Source organism: Colobus angolensis, unplaced genomic scaffold (genome assembly GCF_000951035.1).
Source record: "Colobus angolensis palliatus isolate OR3802 unplaced genomic scaffold, Cang.pa_1.0 Scaffold155, whole genome shotgun sequence".
In the NCBI taxonomy this organism is placed as follows: domain Eukaryota; kingdom Metazoa; phylum Chordata; class Mammalia; order Primates; family Cercopithecidae; genus Colobus; species Colobus angolensis.
The window spans coordinates 4,103,522-4,114,500 of NW_012114655.1; the positions used below are offsets into that span (position 1 = coordinate 4,103,522).

Genomic DNA, 10,979 nt, shown 5'->3' on the forward strand with positions numbered 1-10,979 from the left:
CAAAAAAAAAAAAAAAAAGCTTTGATTATTATTTTGCTAATTTTCTACAGTCATGTCAGTTTCACATGAAACATCTGAGTACCATTTTTGATGAAAATTGTAGAAAAGGGATCATAATATTTTCAGACTTTTTAAACAAATTGAATCATAAGTATTTATTATATATAAAAATAAAACAAAGTAGATTTTTTTTTATAGAGTTGGGGGGTCTCTATGCTCCCAGGCTGGTCTTGAGCTCCTGGCCATCCTCCGGCCTTAGCCTCCAAAAGTGCTGGGATTATAGGTGTGAGCCACTACACCTGGCCCAAAAAGTAAATTTTAAGACACTTTTAGATTTTAATTTTCGAAAAACAAAATCATTTTATTTGTAGGGGTGAATTAAAGTGATTAAAAGAATAACTTGGATAGCCAACTGGTATAGAGTTACTTTCTTAAGATCAATGGATGAAGCAACTAAATTAAGAACTACACACATCAGAGTGAATGAAGATTCTTTGAAAAAATAAAAAACTTAAAAAAATAAAAAACTATGCACAGAGGTGCTAAATAGGCAGTCAGACCCCTCATATCATGTATTATGCAGCTTATTGCTACTCTTTTTATTGTTTGCTTTTGTTCACTTAAAACTTTTTTTTAATATATAAAATGTTAAAATAAGTTGAGGAATCAAGTTTCACTTTTTTTTTTTTTTTTTTGAGACAGAGTCTTGCTCTGTCACCCAAGCTGGAATACAGTGATGTGATCTTAGCTCACCAGAACCTCTGTGGGCTCAAGCGATCCTTCCACCTCAGACTCCCGAGTAGCGTGGATTATGGGCGTGTGACACCATGCCTAGCTACTTAAAATTAATTTTTAAAAAACTTTTTTTTTTGAGATGGAGTATTGCTCTGTTGCCCAGGCTGGAGTGCAGTGGTGTAATCTTGGCTTAATCACAACCTCTGCCTCCCAGGTTCAAGCGATTCTCCTGCCTCAGTCTCCTGAGTAGCTGGACTACAGGCACATGCCACCATGCCCAGCTAATTTTTGTATTTTTAGTAGAGACAGGGTTTCACTACGTTGGCCAGGCTGGTCTCAAACCCCTGACCTCATGATCCACCCACATCGGCCTCCCAAAGTGCTGGGATTACAGGTGTGAGCCACCATGCCCGGCCCCTTTTGTTTTTTTGGTTTTTTTTGAGACACAGTCTTGCCCTGCCTCCCATGCTGGAATGCAGTGGCACGATCTCACCTCACTGCAACCTCTGCCTCCCAGGTTAAAGCGATTCTCCTGCCTCAGCCTCTTGAGTAGCTGGGATTACAGGTGTGAGCCACCACGCCCAGCCTAATTTTTGTATTTGTAGTAGAGACAGGGTTTCACCATTTTGCCCAGGCTGGTCATGAACTCCTGACCTCAAGTGATCCGCCCACCTCGGCCTCCCAAAGTGCTGGGATTACAGGCATAAGCCACTGTGCCGAGCCTTAAAAAACTTTTAAAACGTGCTCAATTTTAAAACAAAAATCAGTATGGAGTCACTCACATATGCTTGTTTTCTGTGGTCTCACACAATCTCTCATTTAGATTAGTCACATATATGCTGATTTTTTTAACACAATGAAAAGAAAGAAAAAAAGGTTTCAGAAGATAGAATCCATGAAGAGGCTAGTAATGAATCCTCTGACCACAGAAAATCAGTGATAGACTGCAAGATCACAATTTATCCGTATCGTAACAAAGAGGTATAAATATTTTCTAAAATACCCAATTCATTTTTACAACGAATCACACTGATAAATACTTCTAAATGATTCATGTACTTTCATATGAGGTTATTAATAGTTATGCTTTTCTGGTAATAGTTTTTTCCTATTCTTGCTTCAAGGTCCAACCATAAATTTCTGGACAGTCTCAAATATCCCAAGGGCCAGGAATAAACCACAAAAGTGATAATTCATCAACATTTATTTTTACCAATGCAATAAATAAATCTGTCATGAGGTTAATTTCTCCTAATTTGTATAAAATAATCCCATTAACCTGGAAAAGTAATGATCATATTGATTTTTCTAGGGCTCAAACCCTTAGACAAGTATCTCTTTGATTACCTGTGTCAAGAAAACTGAATGCATTTTATATTAATATTTAAACTACTGGTAACTGTAAACAAAGTAGCATTTATTAAAATAGAATATACACTTAATTTATACTAAATTCCAGGGAGATTTATACAAGTTTTTCAGCCTTAATTTTTAAAGGAACACATGATTTTTTTTTAAACATTACCAGTCAATTATATACAAAATTGAAATATGCCATTCAAGCCAGATTGTGATTTCAAAATAACAAACCTCTAAATAGCTAAATAATATACAATGCATAAAATTCTAATTACACACAGGTATAATTCTTACATAAATACTGGCCCTATAATACCGAGCGATATTTACAAGCAAACATGATCCAAACAGCACATGCAGATTCAGGGTAAGTAAACACTCGGACACGAACTGCCAGTCGCACTTGGTCTCCACGGCAACAGATAATTTCTTCACAGAAAGGAGATCTATTTAAGAAAAAAAAGTTATTCAATTAAGAAGTGATTATACACTTTACTTCCTTATTTGCAAGTAAATCAGTATTTCAAATAATTTTTTCAGGCTAGGCGTGGTGGCTCATGCCTGTAATCCCAGCACTTTGGGAGGCCTAAACAGGTGGATCACCTGAGGTCAGGAGTTCAAGACCAGCTTGGCCAACATAGTCAAACCCCCGTCTCTACTAAAAAATACAAAAATTATTTTTTGTATAATTTTTTGTATAATTATAATTTTGTATAATTTTGTATAATTATTTTTTGTATAACCAGGTATGGTGGCAGGTGCCTGTAATCCCAGCTACCTGGGAGGCTGAGGCAGGAGAATCACTTGAATCCGGGAGGCAGAGGTTGCAGTGAGCCAAGACTGTGCCACTGCACTCTAGCCTGGGTGACAGACTGAGACTCCATCTCAAAAATAAATAAATAAAATAATTTTTTCAAATTCTGTCTCTGCTATCAAAGACCCTATAATTTTGGTCAAGCTATTCAAATTATAGACTATTTCCTTATATTCCAAACAAAATCAGAGATACCTGAGACTGCACCAAGATCACTGGGAAAATAATCCCAGACTATCTAGGGCTACATTTCAGACCAAATGAATCAAAATCTGTGGCAAGGAGGGTAAGTCACTGTAAAAGGTCCCGTGTGACTCGGATGTCATTCCTAAATAACTACCAGATTAGGCTGGGTGCAATGGCTCACACGTGCAATCCCAGCACTTTGGGAGGCCGAGGTGGGAAGACTGCTTGAGCCCAGGAGTTCAAGACCAGCCTGGGCAACATAGGAAGACCCCATCTCTACAAAATAAAGATTTAAAAAAAAATAGCCACGTATGGTGGCACATGTCTGTGGTCCCAGTTGCTTGGAAGAGTGAGGTGGAAGGATCACTTGGGCCCAGGAGGTGAAGGCTGCAGTGAGCCATAACTGTGCCACTATACTCCAGCGTGGGCAGCAGAGCAAGACCTTGAGTTTAAAAAAAAAAAACACGAAATAAAAAAAACCCTGCCAGACTGATCTCTAAGATTCTTAAATTGAAAAAAGCATTCCATAAATTACACCTTACCGAAGACATGTGGCAAATGCACGTCTTGCATTTCTATACACAAAATGTATTGGGAACCCTTTAAATGTGTGTCCATCAGGTACAGCCCTTCTTATGGCATCTTGAAATTCTTCATTGCCTGCTGAAATACTTGTTGTACGCTCAAATTCATAAGAAGCCAAAGCTGGTGATAAAAGGTAGGAGAGCTGGTCTTCCCAAACAGTAGTGAGGCCAAGATCCTATAAGCAATTAAGAGAAAAAAAGTGAAATACAAAAATATTTTCAAAACCAACTAAATAAAAATGTTGATTATTTTAATGTATACCAAGAAAAGATTTTTAAAAGCTATCATAATATTTTAATAATAATAAGTATAGGGATGCATAGAAATAAAAATCAGATAAAAGGAACTATAGGTGATCAGATTTTACTTCTTAGAGAAATAACCAAAAAAATATTCAAAACAGTGACGTTCACAAAGTCCCCAAATCCTGTACTACTCTAATATCTACTAAAAAATACTATATGAAATAGTCTTAATATGGAGGACAGGTATAATTCTTATATTTTGAGATATTTTACTTAACTTTAAAGAGTTTAGGCCATGCGTGGTGGCTCACGCCTGCAATCCCAGCACTTTGGGAGGCCAAGGTGGGCTGATCACGAGGTCAGGAGATTGAGACCATCCTGGCTAACACGGTGAAACCCTGTCTCAACTAAAAATACAAAACATCAGCCGGGCGTGGTGGCGGGTGCCGGTAGTCCCAGCTACTCAGGAGGCTGAGGCAGGAGAATAGCGTGAAGCCGGGAGGCAGAGCTTGTAGTGAACCGAGATCATGCCACTGCACTCCAGCCTGGGCGACAAAGCAAGACTCTGGCTCAAAAAAAAAAAAAACAGAGCTTAGTAAGAATGAATCTGTTTATTAAAGACTGACTCTTCCTACCATAAACTGAACTGCAGAGGTGAGAAAAGTCAACAAATTAATTCTATATGTGATTAAACAAATATTTACTGAACATGTACTCTATAAAACTTATATACTGTAAGAGATAAAAAGATGAACACATTTTACAGGCCCCTAGGGAGCTTAAAACATATTTCTATGGAATGTTAAAAACACATGATTCCACTTATTTTTTATTTTTTTTAATTTTTTGAGACAGAGTCTTACTCTGTTGCCCAGGCTGGAATGCAGTGGCGCGATCTCAGCTCACTGCAACCTCTGCCTCCCAGGTTCAAGTGATTATCCTGCCTCAGCCTCCTGAGTAGCTGGCATTACAGGCACCCACCACCATGCCCGGCTAATTTTTGCATTTTTAGTAGAGACGGGGTTTCACCATGTTGGCCAGGCTGGTCTCGAACTCCTGACCTCAAGTGATCCACCCACCTTGGCCTCCCAAAGTGCTGGGATTTACAGGCGTGAGCCACCGCACCCAGCCCATGATTCCATTTGTAACACCAAATGATATCTATTGATATCTAGACACATAAAGTTAAAAATAATATTGTTACAAATACAAAAAATTCTCAAAATTCTAGATATTTTGGTTATCATAATGGATCTCTGGCATTTCCTCATTTCACATTCAAGGTTTTAACTCGTCACAAATGGTCTCAAAGGTCCATGATTAACAATGCTTCTCCTGTGGCAAAATGTGAACTTTTGCTGATTTACAGGCACCTTAACTTAAATAGTGATCAACACTGGCATCCGTCACAGCTTTGTTTTCTTTTTCTATAAACAGTAATTCTTTCTTTCTTTGTTGTTTTGTTTTTTTTTGAGACAGGGTCTTACTCTGTCACCCAGGCTGGCGTGCAGTGGCACAATCTCGGCTCACTGCAACCTCCGCCTCCCCGGCTCCTTTCACCTCAGCCTCCAAGTAGCTGGGACTACAGGCATGCGCCACAACACCCGGCTAATTTTTGTACTTTTTGTAGAGATAGGGTCTCACCATGTTGCCCAGGCTGGTCTTGAACTCCTGAGCTCAAGCGATCCACCCATCTCAGCCTCCCAAACTGCTGGGATTACAGGCGTGAGACACCGTGCCTGGCCAAAAGTAATTCTTATAAGATATTGCTTTTATTTGTAAGCAGAACCTATGAAAAGAAAGCTAAAGGCAATACAAGTGATGGAAGGAAAGAAAAAGTAATAAGGGGCATTCATTTCCAGCAATATGATGGACCAGAGGTATCCTGACCAACTCTTGCTGAAACCATATTACAAACGCCAAGTTTTCCAAAATATATATTTAAATGCTTTGATAAGTTGACAAATGAATAAGAAATATATTAGAGGCCAAAGCTAAGAGTAACTGGGAACCCAGAGAACATGTTTGATAAATCAGATTGCCTTTGACAGCCTCAAAGAACATAGAAAACAAGGCTCACCCAAGGTGGGGACTGGAATAGGGAACCCTAAAAGGCGAATTAGAAATAAATCTTGTAGGAATTTTGGATTCTAGTCCTTTGTTGGTGATATGTGTTACAAATAACTTTTCCCACCCCACAGCTTCAATCTCTTGATGTTTTCTTTTGATGAACTTAAGTCTTTAAGATACAATCTTTTCCTTTATGACTTAATACTTCTTATATCTTCTTAAAGGCACTTGACAAAGGAAATCTACATGCTATTTGACAAGAGGCTTGATCTGGCTGGGCACAGTGGCTCACAACTGTAATCCCAGCACTTTGGGAGGCTGAGGCAGGTAGATCACTTCGAGACCAGCCTGGCCAACATGGTGAAACCCTATCTCTACAAAAAATACAAAAATTGGCGGCATGGTAGCACATGTCTATAATCCCAGTCATTCAGGAGGCGGAGGCAGGAGAATTGCTTAAACCTGGGAGGTGGAGGTTGCAGTGAACCAAGATCATGCCACTGCGCTCCAGCCTGGGTGACAGAGCAAGAGACTCCATCTTAAAAATAAAAATAAAAATAAAAGTAAAAGAGGCTTGATCTCATAAGTAATCAGGGAAATGCAGATTAAAGCCAGACATCTACTCAGTTGCGTATAATATGAAAACAAATAGAAACCAACCTGGGGAGAAAAATGAATATGAAAAAAATATGACCCAGTATACATATTTTTTCTTTAAAAAATAATAGAGATAGTGTTTCACCATATTCCCCAGGCTGGTCTTGAATTCCTGGGTACAAGTGATCCACCCACCTCAGCCTCCCAGGCTGGTCTTGAATTCCTGGGCACAAGCGATCCACCCACCTCAGCCTAAGTGCTGGGATTACAGGCGTGAGTCATCAAGCCCAGCCTAACCCAGGATTTTTAAAGGGGCAAATATGTGAATAAGCATTTCACAAAGAGGAAATCCAAATAGTGGTATTCAGCAAAAATCTTGACTCTAAGGGATGTGAACAAGTTCACCATTCTTCATTTCTAGGAGGAAGTAATTCTTTCCATAAGAATTAATTTGGAGATTTTTGAGTCTCAGAACTTAAAATCTCACGACTTTCAAAATTATAAGCTTCATAACAGTAGTGACTGTAGTTGCTTTGTTCAGGTCTAGAATAGTGACTGGCACTATCACACATGCCAAAAAATAAATACATAAATACATAAATGAAAAGAAGTAGGAAACTACAACTGTTTCAGTGTGAATTACCTTCCTGTGTTCTGACACTAGGAGCCTCAGCTGCATTTCAATTTCATTACTTGTTACTGATGCGTCAATTGTGGATGCACACAGAGGTGGAAAGGGAGGAAGGGATGTTGTAGCTCCAGGAGCACACACAGATTTAATTGCTTCCTCACTCATGGGTTTCCATTTGGATTCATCATTCAAATCAAATACACAGGTTTCTACTGCATCAGAGGGCTGACAATTTCCCAGGAACATCTGATGGTTGAAAACACAACCAATTGTTCGATATGGGTACAGTGGTTTGGGCTGTTCAGCAACTGGAGGTTCATCAGGATTGGTAGGTTTATGGATGTACCTAAAAAAATTAAATAATTTTATACATGAGAACTTAAAATTTAAGAAGGCAGCATCTTACTGAGAAAATTATTCTAACACTTAAGGCCATAACTACTTTTCAGAACTAGAGTTTAATACTTGTTTTTCTTTATTTCCACAATTTGATTACTCTGTATTAATTGTATGGTACATCTTACAATACTGAAACCAACTCTAAACAACAGAATACATTCTATGTATACTGTTAAGATCAAAGGCTGGGCGCAGTAATACCAGCACTTTGGTAGGCCAAGGCAGGTAGATAACTTGAGGTCAAGAGTTCGAGACCAGCCTGACCAACATAGTGAAACCCTGTCTGTACTAAAAATACAAAAATTAGCTGGGCGTGGGAGCATGTGCCTATAGTCCCAGCTACTTGGGAGGCTGAGCCAGGCGAATTGCTTGAACCTGGGAGGCAGAAGTTGCAGCGAGCCGAGATGGCATCATTGCACTCCAGCCTGAGCAACAAGAGTGAAACTGCATCTCAAAAAAAAAAAAAAAAAATCAAAAAAGTTTGCCTCAGATAACATAATTAAAATAATCTGGTTATGCATTTTCAGGCACAACTAACCAAAACATTACTGGGCATGATTATCAACCAGGGAGAAAAAGGACTCAGGGAAATGAAACGAGGCCCATCGCTGGGCCTCTAGAACACACACATTTGAAGACAAGATGAAGGAAAAACTGCGAACAGCCAGAGAGGAATAATGAATATTGAAAGTCAATGATAAGAAATAAGCTAAGGAAAGAGAATATTCCAGGAAGAAAGAAGTGAGACAGCCAGGTGGAAAGGGGTCCCCAGAGAAACTCCAACCAGCCTGTGCACTGGGAGGAATGCACACTGGGGTGGAGCCACACAAGTTCGAGCAATTTGCAGCGGGGAGGAGCCTGGCCCCTCCTCTTCCTGAGTAGAACCTGGAAGTCAATCCGCGAGGCGGGAAGCACCCTGGCAGGCACTCTGGCTTTGTGGAGGGTCCCTGTTTCCCAGTTTTTTTCCTTTTTGTCCAATAAATTCCATTTTTCTCCCCCTTCAAATTGCCTACGAGCCTAATTTTTCGTGGCCGTGTGACAAGGACCCAGCTCTTAGCTGAACTAAGGAGGAAGTCCTACAACAGAGGTACTCAGCTCTCTCAAAATCTGATGACAGGCTAAAGTACTTCAAAAAATGTGTCCAGTGGATTGCCAGCATGGAGATGGTAACCACATCCAATTTTAAAAAGAAATAATGATTTACAACTTGAACTTATTTTCAGGCTTAGGGATGATCATCAGAAAAAAACATATGCCGGCCAGGCGTGGTGGCTCAGCACTTTGGGAGGCCGTGGCGGACAGACTGCTTGAGCCCAGGAGTTAAAGACCAGCCTAGACAACACAGCAAAACCTCATCCCTACAAAAAAATTAGCTAGGCATGGCTGTGCACACCTGCAGTCCCAGCTACCCAAGAGGCTGACATAGGAGGACCACCGGAACCCAGGAAGGGGATGCTGCAGTGGGCTGTGACTCTGCCACTACACTCCAGCCTGGGCAACAGAGTGAGACACTGCCAAAAAAAAAAAAGAGAGAAAACTGAAAAATAAAAGATGCTAATCATACACAACTAGTAAATATAATTTACTGTTTACCAACATCATGTTGGTAAAGAATATTTGAGGTAAAAGTTTTCTTAGAGTTCATTTACTTAGCTACCATAATTGAAGTACTTTTTTACGTAATCACTAAAAAGGCTTTCAACTAAAATCATCAACACGTACCTTCAAGTACCATCAATATGGACAAAAAACCCTTATAATTTAAAATACTTATAACTTAAGCTGGGCACGGTGGCTCACGCCTGTAATCCCAGCACTTTGGGGGACTGAGGTAGGTGGATCACCTGAGGTCAGGAGTTCGAGACCAGCCTGGCCAACATGGTGAAAACTTATCTCTACTAAAAATACAAAAATCAGCCAGGTGCAGTGGCGTGTGCCTATAATCTCAGCTACTGGGAGGCTGAGCCAGGAGAATCGGCTTGAACCTGGGAGGCAGAGGTTGCAGTCAGCTGAGATTGTGCCAGTGCACTCCAGCCTGGGCGACAGAGCAAGACTCCGTCTCAAAAAAAATAAAACTTATAACTTCATTTTAATATCCTTATACATTTAGTAGACTAACCTGTGTCCTGTTAAACTCTCCCAAAAAGTGATGGTCCCATCAGTTCCACAAGTCATAACCCAGGCATGAGGTACTCCTTTTGCCTTGGTCCCAACACAAACAAAGGCTTCTAACCCATATCCAAGAAGAAGGCTGCACAGAAGGTTCGCGTGATCTTCACAGTCACCCTGGAAGATAAGACAAATTAAATGAAGTATTCATTCTTCCATATTGTTTCCTCATTACATACTTAAACACAAAATTATAATAAAAATTTATTGGCCGGGCACAGTGGCTCACGCCTGTAATCCCAACACTTTGGGAAGCCGAGGCGGGTGGATCACTTGACGTCAGGACTTGGAGACCAGCCTGGCCAACGTAGGGAAACCCCGTCTGTACTAAAAATACAAAAATTAGCTGGGCGTGGTGGTGCACACCCATAGTCCCAGCTACTCGGGAGGCAAGGCAAGAGAATCACCAGAACCCGGGAGGCAGAGGTTGCCGTGAGCTGCAATCGCGCCACTGCATTCCAGCCTGGGCAACACAGTGAGACTCTGTTTCCAAAAAAAAAAAAAAAGTTTTATAAAGAACTCACACAACATAGAAAGAATAGTAGAATTTTTTTTTTTTTTTTGAGACTGCCTTTTGCCTGTCCTGTCACCCAGGCTGGTGACATGCTTCACAGCAGCCTTGACCTCCCAAGCTTAAGTGATTTTCCTGTCTCAGCCTCCCAAGTAGCTGGAACTAAAGGTGTGCACCGCCACACCTAGCTAATTTTTTGTATAAATGGGGGTCTTACTGTGTTACCCAGGCTGCTCTTGAACTCCTGGGCTCAAGTGATCCTCCTGCCTCAGCCTCCCAAAGTGTTGGGATTACAGGCATGAGCTCCTGTTCCCAGCCTGGAATATTTTAATAGATTAATAGCTGAAGGACATGAACAAACAAGCAAACAAGTCATACAGCAAGAAATGCAAATAAACGGAAAACAACCAATGACTGATAGTATCTATATGTGATAATTTCAAGAAAAAATATATATATAGGAAAAATGGCAAGAACAACAACAAAATGCCAACAATGGTTATTACTGGGGAGGTTATATATAATTTTCCACTCTATTTTCCAGATTTTCTTTGATGTGGTTATATTACTTTCAATTTTAAAAAGTTATAAAGACCTATAAAAAAACAGAAAATATTAGCTGGGCATGGTGGTGTGTGCCTGTAATCCCAGCTACTCGGGAGGCTGAGGCAGGAGAAT

General features: G+C 40.2%; 1 protein-coding gene across 1 annotated transcript in view; it reads right to left on the reverse strand.

Moving 5' to 3' along the window:
* Positions 1-1,924: 1,924 nt before the first annotated feature.
* The window catches only part of CEP76 (centrosomal protein 76kDa), a 26,118-nt gene continuing 17,063 nt past the window's right edge, over positions 1,925-10,979 (reverse strand). Inside the window, exons 7-10 of the mRNA XM_011936662.1 lie at positions 9,741-9,907; positions 7,235-7,568; positions 3,637-3,854; positions 1,925-2,540 (exon numbers count right to left, since the gene is read on the reverse strand). Coding sequence (XP_011792052.1) covers positions 2,402-2,540; positions 3,637-3,854; positions 7,235-7,568; positions 9,741-9,907 — 858 coding nt within the window. The 3' untranslated portion in view covers positions 1,925-2,401. The remainder of the gene's footprint in view (positions 2,541-3,636; positions 3,855-7,234; positions 7,569-9,740; positions 9,908-10,979) is intronic.